The sequence below is a fragment of the Mustela nivalis genome, assembly GCF_964662115.1.
Source record: "Mustela nivalis genome assembly, chromosome: 7".
Lineage (NCBI taxonomy): Eukaryota > Metazoa > Chordata > Mammalia > Carnivora > Mustelidae > Mustela > Mustela nivalis.
Window position 1 is genome coordinate 95325343 of NC_139026.1, and position 21007 is coordinate 95346349.

At 46.9% G+C, this 21007-nt stretch overlaps 1 protein-coding gene and 1 pseudogene across 7 annotated transcripts; one reads left to right on the top strand and one right to left on the bottom strand.

Moving 5' to 3' along the window:
• Nucleotides 1–956: 956 nt before the first annotated feature.
• Nucleotides 957–20816, bottom strand: STAT2 (signal transducer and activator of transcription 2). 6 transcript variants are annotated; one of them, XM_082741809.1, is made up of 24 exons: nt 20686–20816; nt 18370–18455; nt 18059–18212; nt 17612–17707; nt 17344–17433; nt 17177–17252; nt 16635–16702; nt 16326–16474; nt 8761–8919; nt 8567–8659; nt 8191–8250; nt 7785–7805; nt 7477–7570; nt 7279–7326; nt 7113–7196; nt 6650–6748; nt 6419–6554; nt 6245–6297; nt 6024–6118; nt 5334–5470; nt 4973–5155; nt 4679–4736; nt 2553–2872; nt 957–2268 (listed from the first exon to the last, which is right to left on the bottom strand). In XM_082741809.1, exons 4-24 carry the CDS (start codon nt 17672–17674, stop codon nt 2126–2128), a joined length of 2229 nt encoding a protein of 742 aa, XP_082597935.1. In that variant the 5' UTR covers nt 17675–17707; nt 18059–18212; nt 18370–18455; nt 20686–20816; the 3' UTR covers nt 957–2125. The 6 variants fall into 6 exon arrangements, with proteins under 6 accessions (XP_082597935.1, XP_082597932.1, XP_082597930.1 ...); XM_082741806.1 differs by having other exon boundaries at nt 18370–18583; nt 20686–20812; XM_082741804.1 differs by having other exon boundaries at nt 16635–16720; nt 18370–18583; nt 20686–20812.
• On the top strand, nt 12133–13426 carry LOC309869970 (large ribosomal subunit protein eL6-like; annotated as a pseudogene). The gene is made up of 2 exons: nt 12133–12666; nt 12882–13426. The product of its transcript is annotated as a large ribosomal subunit protein eL6-like (transcript).
• Nucleotides 20817–21007: the final 191 nt, after the last annotated feature.

Below are 21007 nucleotides of genomic sequence, written 5' to 3' on the forward strand. Positions count from 1 at the left end.
CTCATGATCTTCTGGTGTGCGCATAAAGTAACAGGGATCTTTTTGGTCTAGATCCCTGTATAGCTAAGCAAGATGAATGGGATTACCAAGGATTAAGACTAGGAAATTGGACCAGTAAATGAGACTGCTTTTGCTGCCTGACCCTGTGCTTCCTTACTTTCTTGGCCAAGAGTGTATTTGGCCAAACACAGGAATCCCAATCACTGCAGGATCAAAAGAGCTTTTGGAGCAGGAAGGGCATTCCAGAAAGATGGTGGTAAATCCCTCAAATTAATGGAATTCTCCCTGAGTGGTCATCTGTGAGCCCCATTAGAGGGTTTGACTACCCAAAGGGAGGTCAGCTACCTTTGGAAACAAAGAAAAGGGGAAGGCTACTGTGGTCATTCCCGTCCTTTTCTCCATAGTCACAAGATTAAAAACACATGGGCTTTGGAATCAAACAGACCCCGTCTTGTATCTTGGCTTTGTCACCAACCAGCTGAGTGACAATGGGCTAGTTATAAAACTGCTCATCATATACCCCAACTCACAGATGGCTCCCAACGCCCCTGGAAGAATCTAAGGGACAGGAAGACCTGTTCTAAATAGGGGGGTAAGGAGTGCCTGGGTGGCTCAGTCATTAAGATTCTGCCTTCAGCTCAGGTCATGATCCCAGGGTCTTGGGATTGAGCCCTGCATCAGGCTCCCTGCTCAGTGGGAAACCTGCTTCTCCCTCTCCCCATCCTCCTGCTTGTGTTCCCTCTATCGTTGTGTCTCTGTCAAATAAATAAATAAAATCTTTGAAAAATAATACATAAACAGAGGGGTAAGAAGAAAAACATCACAAGAGGATGCCTACTTGGGTGGCTGGAAGACAGGTTGTGATTTGCTGACCTCGATCCTACATAGCCTGCCGGTGTCTCCAAGGACATCAGTCTTTGTGAGCAGAGAAGTAAAGAAGTTCAGAGAGGAAACACTTGTAGGTCAGCACAAAGTTTATTAGCCACTTCTGCTAAGAAGGGCCTCTTTCTGAAGAGGCTGATTCCTCTAACATACCAGCCAGAAAACAGCCATATGTACAGGGCCTCACTTTCATTCCATCTCAAGTTATGCTAGAAAAAAACAGCAATTGTCCTGGGATTCCCTGGGAATGATTAATGTGTGAGACTGTCTGGAAGCCAATAATAAACATTCAAAGTTCTAAGTTCGGGGAACGTGGTTTTTGCCCAGGTCCACACCCAAGGAATAGAAACTTTCCTTTCAGATAAGCAATATATTGTACAAAAGAACAAATGGTTATCTTAATAGAGAAATATCTAAGACCCAGGGCTTCTGTTCCTCTGTAAAAATACCACATTCTATCTAATACTATAAAAAGTGATCCCTAAATTCTCAGCCACCCTACCATCCCTGGCCTCCAAGAGTGATTTGTCTCCTAAGCATTGAGGAAGTGGAGACTGAACGGAGTAAATTATTGTGCAAAGCTTCACAGAATATTAGATTGGCAGGATCATTTTAGGGGAAGGAACGGGTGTGGCCAGCTTGGGGGGCAGGGGAAGACACTGGTACGCAGGGGACGTTTATCTCCTATTCCCTTCTGCTAAGGGGAGCTTCGCATGGTGGGCTGAAGCAGGAAGCTCTCAGTCATGGCAGAAAACAAAGGAATTTAGGCCTTGAATCAGGAGTGAGTGGGAGAAGGAAGGAAAAGGTTATTCTAGACATGAAAGAACCAGAAGAGAGAAATGGAATCCTATCACATGTCTCTGTTCCCTATGGATGGCCAATGCTAGTGGGCACCACCACATTAGCCTTACCAACTATTCAAATGTTGACATCCTCCTTTACTGGAAAGAAGCCACTCCAAGTGCCTGGGCCCCCTCAACACCACCTAACTGTGCTGGCCTACCCTCAGAACTCCGGTACCTCCCCAAACAGCAGCTGGCCTCAAAGATCCTAGTTAGAGTCATGGCTAACATCTCTTCTGGTTCCTTGGTGCCCCTTCCTTATCCATAGTCTGCCTTTACTTCCCACTCCCAATGCCAGAGTTAACCAGCTTGGAGCAGGTTTTCCATCCTTGGAAAGTAACACTGTGATGTGGGGGGTAGAAGGGACAAAAGATACAGGAAGAACAGAGAAAATGTTGTTCCTAGTAGTCAGAAGGTATCAATGGCCCATCCGTGTGGAAATGGCTGGGGTGGAAGACGTAAGCCTCGTCCACGGTGTTCTGTCCAGCAAACAGAGGGTCACCATTTGTCATGATTTCTTCAATCTTCATAGTGTTTCTGAAGACTAAGGTAGTCCAAAGAAAGAAATCAGGCCCTGATCTTAGGTAAGGAGTTCCCAACCCAGCAGGGAAAATGAGGGAGGATGGCAGGAGAGGTCTGAACAAGGCCCAAGGAGGCACTTAGGTTGGGGAAAGAGGGGCATGTACATTTCCTAATAAAAGGAATCACAAAGAAATGAGCCTCCCTCCAAAGAGGAGCTTAGAGCTCAGCTTTTTCTATAATGGGTAAGGGAGGGCAATGGGTAAAGGGAATGTGTCCCCTCTTCCCGAGCTCCATCTCATCACTTACTTTCCATTTCGTCAGTGTTCAAGTGTCTTAGGTCATGGGGCAAATCTGACTCTGACACTGCCTGGGATACAGGGTCTAGAAGAGGCTCCAGCTTCAGCTCTGGTCCCACGTTTGGCTCTGGCATTCCTGCTACCACATCTAGTGTGGGCTCTGGCAGGGGCTCGAGGGCTGGCCCCAGGTCCAGGCCTGCCTCTAGCAGTGGCCCTAACTCCAGGCCTGTTTCTTGCCCTAGCAATGGTGCCAGGCCCGACTCCAGCTCAGATGACTCCGCCTCTGGCTCCAGCTTAAGGTCTGGCAGTTGCTGCAGCTCATCGACCTGTCTGGATACCACAACACAGACAAAGGTGCAGGGCTGGTTGTTTAGGGGAAGTGGGGAATGGCAGAGCAAGCAGAGACTATTTCTCTAGGCTAAGAAGGCAACAGAGCGGGGAGGGGGGTGGGTAGTGCCTGGTTGGCTCAGTGAGTTAAGCATCTGACTCTTGATTTCAGCTCAGGTCATGATCTCAGGATTTTGAGATCAAGCCCCAGGTCAGGCTCCATGCTCAGTGTGGCAGAATCTGCTTGAGATTCTCTCTCAGCCTCTCCCTCTACCACCCCACCCTACCCCACTGCTCACCCGCTTTCTCTCTCTCAAATAAATAAATACAATCTTAAAAAATAAAAAAGAAGAAGAAGGCAACAGAGCAACAGAGCAGAGGGCTTAAAAGCACAGGCTTTGGAATCAGGCTTGCCAGAGTTTGAGCCCTATTATTTATTGGATGGGTGATCTTTAGCTTTCTGAGCCTCAGATTTATCGTCAATAAAATGGGACCACCACCGCCTAATAGAATACAAGAGGCAGTAGGATGGTTAAATGCAGGACTTTGGAGATTCTCCTGTCGGCTTTGAAGACACAAGCTGCCAGGAATCCTACAGCTCTGAGAAAATTAATTCAGCCAACAATCACTTGAGCTTTGAAGAGAACCACAGCCTCAGATGAGACCGAAGTCCTAACCGAAACTCTGAACTGCAGCCTCGTGAGGCCCTGAGCAAAGAACTCAGCTAAGCCATGACCAGACTCTTGATCCATGGAAAATGTGAGATAATAAATGGGTGTTGTTGGGGTGCCTAGGTGGCTCAGTGGGTTAAGCCTCTGTCTTCGGCCCCCGTCATGATCTCAAGGTCCTGGGATGGAGCCTTGCATCGGACTCTCTGCTCAGCAGGGAGCCTGCTTTCCCCTCTCCCTCTGCCTGCCTCTCTGCCTACTTGTGATCTCTCTGTCAAATAAATAAATGAAGTCTTTTAAAAAAATAAATAAATAGATGGGTGTTGTTTTAAGATGAAAAAAAAAAAAAAAAAAAAAAAAGCAGGACTTTGGAATCTGGCAGACCTGGATCGTTTCTTAGCTAGGTACCAGAAGCATGCCACAGTAAACCTCACGTTCTTTGGATACAGAGGTTCATACCCACAGCCACCTCATGGGCCTAGTACAAAGATTCAATAAATCAGAAACTAAACACAGACATTTAGTCCCATATCTGCCATATGATAAATTTTCCTTAAATGTGGCTGTTAATCACCTACTTGGGTGGATTCTCAAAAGGATTCAATAAAATGAAAAAACAGGGGCACCTGGGTGGCTCAGTGGGTTGAGCCACTGCCTTCGGCTTGGGTCATGATCTCAGGATCCTGGGATCGAGTCCCGCATCGGGCTCTCTGCTCAGCGGGGAGCCTGCTTCCCTCTCTCTCTCTCTCTGACTGCCTCTCTGTCTACTTGTGATTTCTCTCTGTCAAATTAATAAATAAAATCTTAAAAAAATAAAATAAAATAAAATAAAATGAAAAAACAAAACAAAAAAAACAACCAACCCTGTTGTTAAAAAAGTATTTAGTACCATGCTTCAAGTAGCTGCCCAGGAACATCAGTGGTGATGGCGGGTATTAGCAGGGAAGGCCTGTAGAAACAACCTAAGGATGGCAGCAGAACACTAGAGAGGAAAGAGGATGGCAGAACCAGAAAAAAACCCTAGAGGCTCAAGAGTATGGGTTAGTAGGAGAGTAGGTCAGCGAGGTGAACTGGGCAGATCTGGGTCACTCCATCAGCCAACAAGGGTTAGGGAGGATGGGTCGAGAAACACATCTCTCACCTGTTAGAGACCACGATGAGCTTATGTTTCAGGTATTTCCTCCGTTCTTCAATATTAACTGTGGGGCACATATGCAAGAGGATAGGGACGTCAGGGGGCTGGATGCATAGCCCAAGGACCCCTCATGCAAATGGTCCTGATAACCATGTCTCCCCACTAACAATTGGCATCCTAGGCACAAAGCCTTTCACTTCTCTGGCTATCCATTTTTCCACGTCTGGAGGAAAGATGTTGGGTTTGTAGATGCCTGAGAACCCCTGCCACCTTCCAGGGACGTGTGTCAACACTTCTCACCTTTCTCTTGGTAGTAGCGCCCGAAAGCCTCATCTCGGGGGATTCGGGGGTAGAGGAAGCGCAGTGGGTTCTCTGGGATGTTCTCCTCGGTGAGCAGCTGATAGTGGCGAATGATTTTAGTCAGTGGGAGAGACTGCAGCACGTCCTTGGTGAAAGGCTGCACGGAGTAGATGAGCACCCTGTCTGCAGAAGGGATGTGGGAACAGGCAGGCATGAAAGAGGAGGTTGGGCCTGGGATGACCCCGCCCTGCCCGTCCAACCCCAAGCCTGCTGAGAGATTGCGGACAGAGCCAGGGAAGTCCAGGGCGGCCGAGGGCCAGAGTGGACCGGCTCTGGGGACCTCGAGGGCAAAGCTGCTGACCGTCATCCTGATGTTCCACCCACGAGCAGGTAATGCCCCCTTCCGATGTTTCGCTGAAGCGCAGTAAAAAGGTGCCCGACATGGTCTTCTTGAGCAGCTTGCGCTCCTGGCTCCGGCTCACGAAGCCCATGATACATCTGAAACACAGAAAGGCTGCCGTGAGGCTGACCCGCCTCCCTGCTCCCCCGCTCTCCCTGTCTGGGGAGGGAGGGCCTTGCTCTCGGCCAAGTCACTTCATCTTACTGACAGTATTGGTATCCGCCTTCCATGGTTGGAGGAGGTACAAGACTTCCGCAAAGTCAGAGACGAAAAGCATCTTGTAAGAGGCAAAATGCTGTACAAATGAGCAAGGCAGTGTCGTGCAAAGCGCGTGGGCTTGCAGACAGGCCTGGGTTTGAATCCCAACTACGCCCGTTGGGTGAATTCTTGAACATCTCTGCGACCCCGCGTCGTTCCAAGGAGTACACGAAAGAACTCATAAAGAGCGCTCGTCAGGCTCCCAGGGCTCAGTGGACACTGGGCGTGCGCTGGCTGTGACTATTTTTGCACACCGGAGCAGATGTGACCTTGCGATCTTGCACCAGTGTTTGCTCTCTCCTTTTCCACCACAGGAGGGCGCACCGGTCCGCTCTCAAGCCCAGAAAGCCAGAAAGGGAGTGGCGGGGAGAGGGAGGCTGACCTAGGCCTTACCCATCATTCCAGAGATCCTTCAGGTGGTCATGCACGAGCTCCAGAATTTTGTCCAACCACGTCCAGAACGGTAGCTTGCCAGGAGGGCTCTCTCGCTGCAGGAGGAATGGGAAAGCAGGAAGAAACGTGGAGGTGTCCGCAGTGAGCAGAACGTGTGAGGAAGGGAAGGACTAGGGTTTTCGTAGAAGCTTGATCTGGCCGCATGGGATGCAGGGAGTTACCTTAGTGAAGTCAGCCCAGGATAACAGTGCGCCCTCCATCCTACAGTTCTGCCCTGAGGGAAGACAGGCAGTTCAGATAATGGAGAAGGCAAGGCCAGGGTCCCTGGAACAGAACGGATGGAGGGTTGGGGAGACAACAACGAGGGAAAGGCTGAGGGAAAAGGAGGTCTGTACCAAATAGCTTGTTCTTCAGCATGCTCAGCTGGTCTTGGTCAAGACCTCGGCCAACGTAGGAGGAGAACTGCCAACTGAGAGCAGGACCCAGCAAGCTCCAGGGGGCCTTGGGGGGGCTGGAGAAAAACTGCTGATTCTGCACGGGTGGGAAGAATGGCTCAGAAGAAGTGCCCTCATGCCAAGCTTCCACACCCCTCCTGGCCATCCTTCACCGTTGGCCCCACCTCCTACCTGGGGGTTTGAGCTAAGCAGATTGAACCAAAGAACTGAGGCCCAGGCAATGGAGACTTGGTTCATGTTAGAAATAATCACCACAGGGAGGGTGTCCGTCTGAAGAGAAAACAGGAGTCAGTGGAGGGATGCAATGTTTCTAGCTTTGACGGGGGCAAAGGGGGAGAATTTCCCAAGGCTTCTATTTATTTATTTTTTTTTAAGATTTTTATTTATTTATTTGATAGAGAGAGATCACAAGTAGACAGAAGGCAGGCAGAGGGAGAGGGGGAAGCAGGCTCCCCGCTGAGCAGAGAGCCCAATGTGGGGCTCGATCCCAGGACCCTGAGATCATGACCTGAGCTGAAGGCAGAGGCTTAAACCACTGAGCCACCCAGGCGCCCCCCAAGGCTTCTATTTAACCGCTTCTTAATGCCTTCAGCCAAATCTGCTTCATTTCTCCCTGCCCTCCATTTTCACTCACTTTCAGCTCCTCCTGCAGACCCTGGTAGGTGTATTTGACGGTAATGCTTATAATGTGCAGTTCCTCTGTCACACCCACCATTCCCTAGGACAGCCGAAGACACAACCATTAGAGGGCCCTTTGGCAAGTTCCTCCCATCCCCCCATTCTCTCTGTCCAGGCCTCACCTTATTGCAGCCCTTTCCTGAACCACCTGAACGTTGCTCCACCAGAGTCTGTGAGTTGAGAGAAGGAGAGAAAAATGCCAGAGTGGGGATGTCCAAGGTCCCTGGAACCCCTGTTTTGCCTCAAGACTTCCCAAGGCCTGGGAATTTCCTTCAGCCTGTTCCACTGGACCAGACACTTAAGCTACTAGCCCTTCTTACCAGGTAGCGGAAGTCCCAAATTAAGCCCTGACTCTGCCCTTTCTCCGGGGTCAAAGTTTTCTGGTTTGAGGTTAGAATGTTGAACTTCCGGAAGCTATTTCAGGGGGAAGAAGATATATGGAAAACAGAAGCAGAGTTACTCTAAAAACTCAGCAGGAAAAACAACACATATTCCGCCTCATGTCGGTTCTCCCTTCTCCCTTTGTCCATACCCCAACCAAATCAACCTCCTCCTTGCCTGCGCCCCCATGTGGTTGTGCAGGTCGTGCAGCGCCCAGATGTTTGCAGCATCCTTGTCAGACACCTACCTTTGTGATTGAGGAGGATTCCTGAAAAGGAAAAAAAAAAATCACTGGGAAGCAAAATCAGTGTAGAAGTTAGGAATTTAGTCTTTAGGAATAGATAGACCTGGGTTCAAACCCAGATCTGCGCTCACTAGCCACATGGCCTTGCACAGGAGACATACCCTCTCCAGGCTTGTTTCTTCATTTGAATGGTGCACTGATAATACCTAACTCATGGGGTCCCTGTGACGAACAAGGACTTGACAAGCTGTAGGTTATGTAGTGCTCGACAAAAGTGAGGAGTTCATTTCTGAGTAGGCATGGACAGGGTAAGAACACAACCCCAGGACCTTATGGTGAAGACTGCGTGTCTCCTCTGCCCCAGCAGCCTATGCCCCAGCTTCCCCATGGTCCATGTGCCCCACCGGACCTGTCAATGGAGACTTCTGCAGTCAGTGACTCATTGCCTTCCTGGAGTCTCACCAGCAGCCTAGGGAAAAAGGAGTTGGATAGAGAAAAGCAGTCAGTCTCCATCTCCTGGAGAGATCAGATGTTTGAAGAAGACAAGGTAAGAGATTAGAAGACCTAGGTGACAGGAGGAAAAGAAGCAGAAGAAGAAGAAGAAAAAGAAGAAGAAGGAGAAGAAGGAAAAGAGTAGGAGGGGGGGTGGATAGTGGTAGTGGTGGTGGTAGGTGGATTGGGGAGAAAAGAGAGAAGACAAGAGCAGAGAGATCTGTAAAGCCAGAAAGCAAACAGTAGTACCAGAGCTGGAGAAAGGAAGCAGGAATGAGTTCTGAAATGCCAACCTTGTTTGGACAGTGAACTTGGTCCCAGTCTTGAGGATGAGGGGTCGATGGGGAGTTTGGGGCATGCAGGGCTGGATTTCTACCACAAAGGCTCTGCAGAGAGAGATGGAGGAGAGAATAGAGCTCAGTCTCTATACGGATGGCTCCTCTTGCTCTTTCTGCCCTCCCAGGAGCTCCCACACTGGCCTCTAGACCTTTGGAGCAGGTGGTGTAGCAACTCCATGACCTGAGCCTCCCGCAGGTCCACCCCTCTGGTCAGAGGGTCATTTTGATAGCTAACCAGGCATCTCAATCCCTTCAGCTCCTTCAACAGCTGGCGCAGGTGAAACAACAGCTTGGCTCCAGCTGTGAACCTGGGTGATGGGATTCCAGAGAGGGAGAGAGAACTGATGAGTGTCCTGGTGCCCCCAGACTGGCTCCAGAAGCTCTCCTTTAACTAGATGGAAAGCAAGAAACTGACTGGGACAAAAAAGAACCCAGAAGCATATGAAAGATGATGCAACATGACTGATAATCCGAGGGATTAAAATCAAAGCCACTTTCACATATGAAACTTCTGAGAGATTTATTTCTATAATGAAGCTATTTTCATATGATGCTTGATATGTACTATTATTCTAAGTACTTAATGTATTTAATCCTTATCACAACTCGATGAGGTGGCTACTATTATTAGTTCCATTTTACAGAGAATTGAACTGTAGTAGAGAAAGGCTAAGTGACTTGCTCAAGGTCATAGAACTAGTATGGAATGAGTGGGTGATCCAGGCAGTCTGGCTGCATAATCCAGACTTTTTTTTTTTTTTTTTTTTAAAGATTTTATTTATTTATTTGACAGAGAGAGAAATCACAAGTAGGCGGAGAGTCAGGCAAAGAGAGAGAGAAGCAGGCTCCCGCTGAGCAAAGAGCCCGATGCGGGGCTCGATCCCAGGACACTGAGATCATGACCTGAGCCGAAGGCAGCGGCTTAATCCACTGAGCCACCCAGGCGCCCCAATAATCCAGACTTTTTAAAGTAGGCTCCACCCCCAAAGTGGGGCTCAAACTCACCACCCCAAGATCAAGAGTCACATGCCCTACCTACCAAGTCAGCCATAATACTTCAACTTCTGTACTTTACTATCTCTATAACAAAAGATAATAATAGGCAATGTGGTGACAGGAAGTCAATTATACGCTACATATGAGCAAATAGACTAGGATAGCAATTTGGAACTAACGTCTAAAAAGACTCAAAAAACATGCACACCATTTGCAGTATTTCTTTTCTCTCTCTCTCTCTCTCTCTCTCTTTTTTTTTTTTTTTGTAGGTTTGTGCCCAGCATGGAGCCCAATACAGGGCTTGAACTCACAACCCTGAGATCAAGACCTGAACTGAGATCAAGACTTAACCTACTGAGTCACCTAGGTGCCCCTGCAGTCTTCTATTTCTAAGCTGTATCCTAAGGAAATAATCAGACAGCAACTATTAATCATATAGGTTCAATTGCTTTTAAGTTTATTAATTTAAGTCATCTCTATGCCCAATGTGGGGCCTGAACTCACAACCCCAAGATCAAGAGTCACACCCTCCAGAAACTGAGCCAGCCAGGTGCCTAGGCTCAAATTTTTAACTTGCAAAAAGTATCCAAAAATACTAAATTGTTAAAAATCACAAGATAGTACATATATGATATGACTCCTATTTAAAATAAATATACAGGGGTGCCTGGGTGGTTCAGTCAGTTAAGGACCTGCTTTCAGCTTGGGTCATGATCCTGGAGTCCTGGGATGGAGCCCCATGTTGGGCTCTATGCTCAGTGGGGAGTTGGCTTCTCACTCTCTCCCTCGGCCCCCCACCAAATAAATAAATAAGTAAATAAAATACTGAAAAAACAAAACAAGGGATGCCTGGGTGGCTCAGTCAATTAAGCATCTACTTTCAGCTCAAGTCATGATCCCAGGGTCCTGGGATCAAGTCCTGCATAAGGCTCCTTGCTCTGCAGGGAGCCTGCTTCTCCCTCTGGCTGCCACTCCCCCGTTTATGCTTGCTTGCTCGCTTTCTCTCTCTCTCTGACAAATAAATAAATAAAATAAAATCTTTATTTTTATTTCTTTTTTTAAAAAAGATTTTATGGGGCACGTGGGTGGCTCAGTCGTTGTCTGCCTACAGTTCAGGTCATAATCCCCAGGGTCCTAGGATCGAGCCCTGCATCCAGCTCCCTGCTTAGCAGGAGGCCTGGTTCTCCCTTTTCCACTCTCCCTGCTTGTGTTCCCTCTCTCGATGTATTCCCTCTCTCACTGTATCTCTCCCTGTCAAATACATAAATAAAATCTTTTTAAAAAATTAAAAAAAAAAAAAAGGGATGCCTGGGTGCCTCAGTCAGTTAAGCCGCTGCCTTCAGCTCAGGTCATGATCCCAGGGTTCTGGAATCGAGTCCCGCATCGGGCTCCTCGCTCGGCAGGGAGCCTGCTTCTCTATCTGCCTCTGCCTGCTACTCTGTCTGCTTGTGTGCATGCTCTCTCTCTGACAAATAAATTTTTAAAAAATTAAAAAAATAGAAAGATGAAAAAGATTTTATTTGGGGCATCTGGGTGGCTTAGTTGTTAAGCATCTGCCTTTAGCTCAGGTCATGATCCCAGGGGCCAGGGATGGAGCCCCGCATTGGGCTCCCTGCTCAGTAGAGAGCTTGTTTCTCCCTCTCCCTCTGCTGCTTCCCCTGCTTGTGCTCTCTCTGTCAAATAAATAAGATCTTTAAAAATAATAATAAAAGGGGCATCTGGGTGGCTCAGTGGGTTAAGCTGCTGCCTTCGGCTCAGGTCATGATCTCAGGTTCCTGGGATCGAGTCCCGCATCGGGCTCTCTGCTCAGCGGGGAGCCTGCTTCCTTCTCTCTCTCTCTGCCTGCCTCTCAGTGTACTTGTAATTTCTCTCTGTCAAATAAATAAATAAAATCTTTAAAAAAAAATAATAATAATAATAAAAGGGGCATCTGGGTGGCTCAGTGGGTTAAAGCCTCTGCCATCGGCTCAGGTCATGATCTGGGATGGAGCCCCACATTAGGAATTTCTGCTCAGCAGGGGGCCTGCTTCCCCCTTCTCTCTCTCTGCCTACTTGTGATCTCTGCCTGACAAATAACCAAATAAAATCTTTTAAAAAGTAATAATAATAAAAAATAAAAAAGATTTTATTTATTTGACAGAAAGAGAACAAGCAGGGGGAGCAGCAGAGGGAAGAGAGAAGCAGGCTCTTCGCTGAGCAGGGAGCCCAATGCAGGGCTCGATCTCAGCACCCTGGAATCATGACCTGGACCAAAGGCAAATGCTTAAACAACTGAGCCACCCAGGCGCCCCAATAAAACAAAACAAAACAATGAAACAAAGGATCAACACAATAACACCACCAAAAGAAAGGTGTATCTTTTAACCCAGGAATACAACTTTTGAGAATTTATAGTACAGAAATAATTAGGGATATAAAGATAAAGCTATGAGGATGTTTACTGCAGCACTGTTTAAAATAGCAAGAAATCGGGGTGCCCAGCTGATTCAGTTGGAGCAGCACACAACTCTTGATCTCAGGGTTATGAGTGTGAGCCTCACACTGGGTGTAGAGATTGTTTAAATAAATAAATAAACTTAAAAAAAAAAAAATCCTTTCTCAAAAAAAAAAAAAAAATCCTTTTTCATCTTACAAAATGGTGGGTGAAAAAGATGAGAAGCCAGATCCTAAGGAAAAGAAACCTGGAGCCAAGAAGGCTGAAGCTGGTAGCAGGATGAAGGAGGGTAACCTCAAGGCTGAAATGCCAAAGAAATGGGAGCCCCATTGCAGCCCAAAACCCTGTCCTAGTCAGAGGAATTGGCAGGTAGTTCCTATCGGCTATGTATTCCAGAAAGGCCATGTGCAACAGGAAGTATTCAGCAGCTAAATCCAGAGTTGAAAAGAAAAAGAAGGTTCCTGCTACTGTCACAAAACCAGTTGGTGGTGACAAGATTGGTGGTACCGGGGTAGTTAAACTTCCCCAAATGCCTAGGTATTATCCTACCGGAGATGGGGCTTGAAAGCTGTTGAGCCATGGCAAAAAAAACCTTTCAGGCAGCATGTGAGAAAACTGCAAGCTAGTGTCACCACTTTTTTTTTTTTTTTTTAAGATTTTATTTATTTATTTGAGAGAGAGAGAAAGAGAGAGAGAATGAGTGGGGGGAAGGGCAGAGGGAGAGGAAGAAGGAGAAGCAAACTCCCTGTTGAGCAGGGAATCCCATTCAGGGCTTGATCCTAGGACCCTGAGATCATGATCTGAGAGGAAGGCAGACACTTAACTGACTGAGCCACCCAGGTGCCCCTCCAGGCACCACTGTGATCATCCTCCCTGGGCTCCACAGAGGCAAGAGGGTGGTTTTCCTGAAGCATTAGAACAGTGTGGCTTGCTACTTGTGACTGGACCTCTGGCCCTCAATCAAGTTCCTCTGCATAGAACATACTACAAATCTGTCATTGCCACCTCCACCAAGATTGCTATCAGCAGTGTGCAAATTCCCAAGCATCTCACTGATGCTTACTTCAAGAAGAAGTTGCATAAACCCAGACACCAGGAAGGTGAGATCTTTAACAGAAAATTGTGAGATTACAGAGCAGTGCAAGGTTGACCAGAAAGCTGTGGAATTGCAAATTGTGCCAAAACTCAAAGCTGATCTTCAGCTCCAGGGCTACCTCTGCTCTGTGTTTTCTCCCATGAATGGAGTTTACCCTCACAAACTGGGGACTTTTTTTTTTTTTTACAAAGAATCTAAAAACTGACCCATTTCCAGATTAAAAAAAGAAAAAAAGAAAAGGAAAGGGAAGAGAGAGGGAGGGATGGAGAAAGAAAGAACAAAAGAAAGAGAGAGGGAGGGGAGGAAGGAAAAAGAAAAAAAGGGAGGGAGGCAGAGGGAAGAAGAAAGAAAATGAGGCTAGGAAAGGAAGAAAAAGCTTGGAAAAAAACAAAATATTTGTTGAATATATATAATGGAATATTACTCACTCATAAAAGGAATAAAGTCTTGCCATTTGCAATGACCTGGATGGAGCTAGTGTGCATTATGCTAAGTGAGTAAGTCAGTCAGAGAAGGACAAATACCATATGATTTCATTCATATGTGGAATTTAAGAAACGAAACAGATGAACATAGTGAGGATAAAAAGAGGCATACTATTGAACTGACTCTTAAACCATAGAGAACAAACTGAGGGTTGCTGCAGGGGAAGTGGGCTTAAGGAGGACACTTGTGATGAGCACTGGGTATTGTATGTAAGGGATGAATACCTAAATTCTATTCCTGAAACTATGGTGACTAACCTGGAATTTAAAAAATTTTTTTGAAAAAATTTAAAAATTAAAAAGAGCAAGATGTCACTAGTAGGTCAGAGTTTACCATACCCTATACAAATGATGGCTATGTTTGCAATTGCAGTTTAAGTAGTGATTCTTTATACTAAGCCCTATATATCTGTTTTCAATTTACGTGAACATTGTTGTGATTGATTCTTAATAGTTCACTTTTTATTTATTTATTTATTTATTTGATGGAGAGAGAGAGCGAGAACAAGCAGTGGGAGCGGCAGGCAAAGGGAGAGGGAGAAGCAGGCTCCCCACCAAGCAGGGAGCCCAACCCAGGGCTCGAGCCCAGGAACTTGGGATCATGATCTGAGCTGAAGGCAAACACTTAACTGACTGAGCCACCCAGATGCCCCAATAGTTTACTTTTTAAAATATTATTTAATTTTTTTAAAGTAAACTCGTGGGCGCCTGGGTGGCTCAGTGGGTTAAGCCACTGCCTTCGGCTCAGGTCATGATCTCAGGGTCCTGGGATCGAGTCCCGCATCGGGCTCTCTGCTCAGCAGGGAGCCTGCTTCCTCCTCTCTCTCTCTCTCTGCCTACTTGTGATTTCTCTCTGTCAAATAAATAAATAAAATCATTTTTTTTTAAAGATTTTATTTATTAGTCAGAGAGAGAGAGGGAAAGAGAGCGAGCACAGGCAGACAGAATGGCAGGCAGAGGCAGAGGGAGAAGCAGGCTCCCCGCTGAGCAAGGAGCCCGATGTGGGACTCGATCCCAGGATGCTGGGATCATGACCCGACCCCAAGGCAGCTGCTTAACCAACTGAGCCACCCAGGCGTCCCAATAAAATCTTTAAAAAATAAATAAATAAATAAATAAAGTAAACTCGTGCTCGCTTCAGCAGCACATATACTAAAGTAAACTCTACCCCTAATATGGGTCTTGAACTCATGACCCCAAGATTAAGAGCTGCATATTCTACCAACTGAGCCAGCCAGGCACCCCCATTTTTAATAAATAACAATGAATTTTCTCATTAGAAAATATTTAAAACAGTAGGTGTTTTAAGTATATTGAAAGACATAATTAGTTTTTTTCCCCATCACAAAACATTAATATAAAAGAGCTTACTTAAAAAAATAGCAAGAACGGGGCGTCTGGGTGGCTCAGTGGGTTAAAGCCTCTGCCTTTGGCTCAGGTCATGATCCCAGGGTCCTGGGATCAAGCCCCACATTGGGCTCTCTGCTCAGCGGGGAGCCTGCTTCTCCCTCTCCCTCTGCCTGCCTCTTTACCTACTTGTGATCTCTGTCAAATAAATAAATTAAAGAAAAATAGCAAGAAAGTAAAAAATCTAAATGTCCAAAAATAGGAGTTCATTAACTAAATTATGTTACCTCCATACAGGGAACTATGATGCAACCATTAAAAATAAAATGGGTGTAGGGCACCTGGGTGGTTCAGTCAGTTAGGCATGTGACTCTTGATCTCAGCTCAGGTCTTGATCTCAGGGTCGTGAGTTCAAGCCCCACGTTGGGTTCCATGCTGGGCGTGGAGTCTACTTAAGCAAACAAACAAACAGACCCCAAAACATGGGTAAGGGGTGCCTGGCTGGCTCAGTCAGTAGGGCATGCAACTCTCAATCTCAGGGTAGTAGGTTTGAGTCCCACGTTGGGTGCAGAGTTTACTTAAAAAATAAATAAAATCTTGGAAAAAAAGAAACATCAGCCTGTCTTATTTTAAAAAAACAAATAAATAACACAGGTAAATACTGTAATACACTGCTAAGATAAAAAGCAAAAACCACAGTTCTCGAAACAGTACAAAAATACGATTCAATTTTTGTATAGTGTTACAGTAGCTACATCTGGGCAATAATAATAGGTAATGGTCTTTCTTTTTTTCTGATATTATAGTCACTACAGTTTAAAAAAAAAAAAAAAAGTAGTGGGGCACCTGGGTAGCTCAGCTGGTTAAGCAGCTGGCTTGGGATCTTGGCTCTGATCATGATCTCACAGTCCTGGGATTAAGCCTTGTATCAGGCTCCGCACTCAGTAGGGAATCTGCTTAAGGATTCTCTTTCTCCCTCTGTCCCTCTCTCCTCCCCCGCCCTGCTTTTATTCTCTCTCTTCTAACATAGATAAATACATCTTAAAAAAAAAAAAGTAAAAAACCTATTTCTTAGGTGATTAAAAAGGAAGGAAAAACCAGCTATGGCTTAAACCATTCTTTTCACCAAAGCAAAGACCGGGCTCTGGGTTCTCTGCATGGTGAGAATGAAGAGAGGTTCACTGTGGTCAGACAAGGGAGCTGGGATCATTTTGGGGAGCAGAGAGTAAGGACAGCAATATCTCCTGCCTAGATAGATCATTCATTACATGAACAAGAAAATTCATTACAATTCATGGTTTACAATTTACAAAGCACAGCGGCGTGGTTGGGACAAGGGCTGGGCGGGCCTCTCACCACTTCTCCAGCTGTTCCAATCCTCCATCCGAAGGTGCTCCGATGCAGGCTTTCTGCTGTTGGACTTTCCATTCCTCCAACTTGGGCAGCAGTAGCTCCACGAGGGTCGTTAACTGGCCTAGCAATGCTTTGATGGCATCCAGCACTTCCTAAGAAAGACATAAAGTAAGTAGTGAGCACTTCTCACGATCGCCCTCCACCACCCAACTGGGGAGGAAGAGACAAAGCAGCCAAGGCTAAGAGGCCAGGCCTCCCACATCCCTCATTTTTCCCATTCTCTGTTGCCCACTCCTTCTGTCTGCCTCCCACCTTTCTCCTTTTGTCCAGTTCATTGAGAGTCTCCTGCAGAAGCTGCTGCTGTCTCGTCTGATGGGGGTCTAAAGAGAGTGTCTTCACTGGATGATAGGAGCAGGAGTGAGACAAATGCTCAGACCTAGGGCTCCTTCCCCTCTCCATCCTGACCAGGACCTCGGGCAGATTTGGGGGCAGGGAGCAGGGAGCATTTTGAAGGGAGAAGAAGGGGACCCAAGCAAAGCAGAGGCACCTTTGGGCCCTTGGGGAGACTCTGAAGGGTCATGCCAGAACCAAAAGCCCACTCGATCTGCTGAGGCAGTTTGTCATGCATCTCCCCAAGCGCCCACCCACTGGCCCTCAGCCACACCTCCAGCCTAACCTCCAGAGCCCTGGCTGGCCCTTGTAGCTCTCCCTGGGAGTGGGGCTGCACCCACTGCAGTTGGTACAGTAGCCAGAGATTACTGCTTCTTGGGGCTCTTCACTTCTCCCCTCTTCCACCCCTGGCCTCCCAGCAGGCACTAGTGTTTCGACCACCCCTCAGTGTGCTTGCTTCCTACCTTGGGCCTGGATCTTATATCGGAAGCAGAAGACATCCTGCTGGTCTTTCAGGTGGCAGATGGATTTCTTCAGTGTCTGGAGACGAGATAAGACCCAGAGGAGGCTGCTTCTGTGGGAGATGGCAGGCTGAGCCCTACTGACCCTAACTTTTCCCACATCCACTCACCTCCATCATAGCCTTTAATTCCAGGATCCGGGATTCAATCTCATGCTGCTGGCTCTCTGCGGGTGCTTCGAGGACTGGCTCTCCTTGCTCCTGAAATAAGAGACTCTGAGCACATTTTAATTCCGATCTTTCATCCCTAAAATCCAGCCTGCAATTATATATATCATGGAATGTGGGGGAGGATCTTGTTCTGAGACAAACTTCTGAGTCCTTTCCACAGTCACTCTCTACTCCAGGAGCTTTCAAAATCACTACAAATTGTTCTTACCAACTGAGCCCTCTGAGCCTGGATCAGAATTCTTTTTTCTTCCAGAAGGAGATTAAAGACCATCTCAGCCAACTGGGTAGGGCCCTGGGGAAGACCCTGCAGTAGGAAGATAAACAATTGGCTAAACTCAATTGTCATCAATGATCTAGCCCTCCAGACCTGCCCCACCACTGATCCCAGTAAGTCCCCCTCCTCCAGGGTCCTTAGCCCTCCCCCTCTTCACCACTGGTACCCTAAAACCTAGCCTCTTCCCAACAGGGTCATCTAGACTCTGCCTTTCTCTCTGCCAGTGATCCCCCCAAGTCCAGACCTTGTCCTCCCTTTGCCCGGATTTGCCTCCATCCTTTCACATCTCCAGGTCCTGTTCCATACCCTAAACCATACTTCTCTATACTCCTCTATACTTTTCTATTCAGCTTTTTGGCTCTTGCTGGCTCCTCTAAGTACCTGAATGTCCCGAGAGAATTTTCGCAAGTTGTGCTGTAGTAACAGGAGCTCAGGGTCCTGACTGCAGCGGCCACACTCATTGTTCAGTTGGTCCAAGAAGTCGAAGAACAGCACGATAGCCTTGGAATCATCATTGCCCAGTGCAGCCTCTTGCCTGGGGATCAGAAATGACAAGGATTAGTATCACTGCAGGGTTGCTACTGTCTTTTGAGGCCTTCTAACCCCAGCCTGCTTTTGGTGTCTCCAGGATCCTGGCGCTCAGAAGAACACTGTCTTCATCCTACCCACATCCAACTTCTTGAGGCACTCACCAGTTCTGGTCTTCAATCCAGACAGCTAAGTACTGTCGAATGTCCACCGGCAGGAGGCTATCTGAGTACAGCTGGTGCAGCTGATCCTGAAATGGGTTGTTGAGATTCTGCAACATCTCCCACTGCGCCATTTGGGGTCTGAGTCTGAAGGATGCAGGTTCCAACCGGAAATTTTGCTAGACTAAATCAGCCACAGTCTCATCACTGCTTATCACTACAATAAAGATTTTTAATTACACAGGTAAGAAAAAAATGCGCACACACACATACAATTAAAGCTACATTGACCCCGCTCCTAATCTTGGTCCCTTCCCCTCTTGTCTTCACACATAACCAGTATTACCAGTTTGGTTCACGTTCTTCCAGAGAGTACTATTTAAGAGCTCTAATATGGGGGCCTCTTTAAAGATAATTTTCAGGGGCACCTGGGTGGCTCAGTGGGTTAAAGCCTCTGCCTTCGACTCAGGTCCTGATCCCAGGGTCTTGGGATCGAGCCCCGCATCAGGCTCTCTGCTCAGCAGAGATCCTGCTTCCTTATCTCTCTGCCTGCCTCTCTGCCTACTTGTGATCTCTCTCTGTCAAATAAATAAAATCTTAAAAAAAAAAAGATAATTTTCAAACACACACACCAAGAAGAGTGAATAGGATAAGAACCATCCATGTATCCATCATTCAGCTTCACTAAACAATATTTACAACATCTTTATTTCATCTATCACCCTCAATGAATTTATTTTAGATTTATTTGCTTGTGTTTGTATTCACTTACATCGTAGATATTTATTTCAGCATGACCCCTGCTGGTCCCAAAACTTTATCAAGGGCTGAAACCTCTTTAGAGATAGGTATAACTTATAATCTGCTCTCCATACAGGAAGGAGGAACTCCATTCCAGATATTTAAATACTGCCCAAGGGGTCACTTAATCCCTAAGACTGTGATACTTCTAAGACCTCTATCGACCTCTGATTCTTCTTGTAGATTATCAACTTTGTGATAACTTTCCCTCCACCCCCCCCAACCAGGGTGGGGTCAGGCAAAGAAAGCAGAGGTGTTTGTTTTTTCACAGTGAAATTTCACTCAAAACTGGTTCTTATGTCAACAAGTAGGCTGGGCTAAGAATCTTTCTTCCTCTCTTTCCCAGCCCCTGCCATCTGTCTGTTTAGGAAATCAAAACTTACTCTTGCTGCAGCCTGAACCTAACAGAAAAAGGTATTTACATACATCTGTGGTCTAAAAAAGGTCACATGATCTTATTACAAATGAAAGAAATATCTCTGCGGTGGGAGAGATTCTCTTCCACCAGTATGAATAATCATGAGATGCTTTTTAATGTCTTTGAAGTAGAAACACGGGGAGGAAAGGACTGGTCAGGAGTTCCTATTTTTCATTTTAAACCTTTTACTAGTGCTTAGCTTTTTAAACTATGCACCTGTACTGCTTTAAAACAAATAAACAAATAAAAAACCAAAACAAAAAAATGGAGAGCCCCCCCCCTTCTCCAGGAACGAATCTCCGTTATTATTAAAAGAGCAAGGTGGCAAGTTAACCTTGAGGTTTAAATATGAAAAAACAAAACAACAAAAACCCATGGTCTTCCCAAAATTGATCGCAAATACGAGGGTTAAAGGCTGTAACACTTAACAAGTTTTTTTTCCAGCATCTCCCATTCTTTTAGGCATATATTTTGTGCTCAACAGCTTTTGGGAAAAGAATTGCATTTTGTATGTGACCTCAGGCAAATCGTTTCACCTCTCTGTACCTTACACTTCTTTTTATTTATTTATTTGACAGATCGCAAGTAGGCAGAGAGGCTGGCAGAGACAGAGGAGGAAGCAGTCTCTCCGCGGAGCACAGAGCCCTATGCAGGGCTCGATTCCAGGACTCTGGGATCATGACCTGAGCCGAAGGCAGAGCCTTAACCCACTGAGCCACCCGGGCACGGGCACCGCTGTACCTTACACTTCTTAACCTAACAATGAAGGAAGTGAAATCGTATCTACCTTCAGACATCGGTTTATTTGTTTTTGGGTTTTTGTTTTGTTTTGTTTTTTGGTGAGAATCAAAATTAAGACAGACCGGAAGGTAAAGGCATTGGCTAAGGGTATTGGAGGCTGCCAGGGAGTTTGGGAAGATGGGTGTTAGGGCTGGAGAGCTGGGCTGGATGGGGAGATTCGGTTATGCAGCAGGAGACAGTTCCTTCAACCTGGAGACGAAGTTTTACCACTACCGGGCGTACACCCGGGGCCTGCTGCGTTTCCCACGCAGGAACTCGCGCCTGCACCCGACCCCCGCGCGCCCCCTCTGGGCCCGTACCTGATAAGGGTCTCAATCCCGTCTCTCCCTAGCGGCTCAGGGCCAGGCTTCCGGCCGCAAGAGCTCCAGCGCCCGGGCTAGCGCTCCGCCCTCGGCTTGGTCCCACCCCTCGGGTCCGCCCCCTTGTAGCTGACTTTGGAGCGGAAGGCTGAACCCGGGAGCCAGCCATTCGCTGCCTGGCAACCGTGACGCTAGCTGCCATTCAGCCAAACCTTCCTAAGTTCATTGGCGCCGCCACAACTCCTCCCCCCCGTGGGGCGGGACAGGAGGCGCCGAAACCACACTTCCATCTCGAACGATTGGTGGGCTAGCTCAACTACGC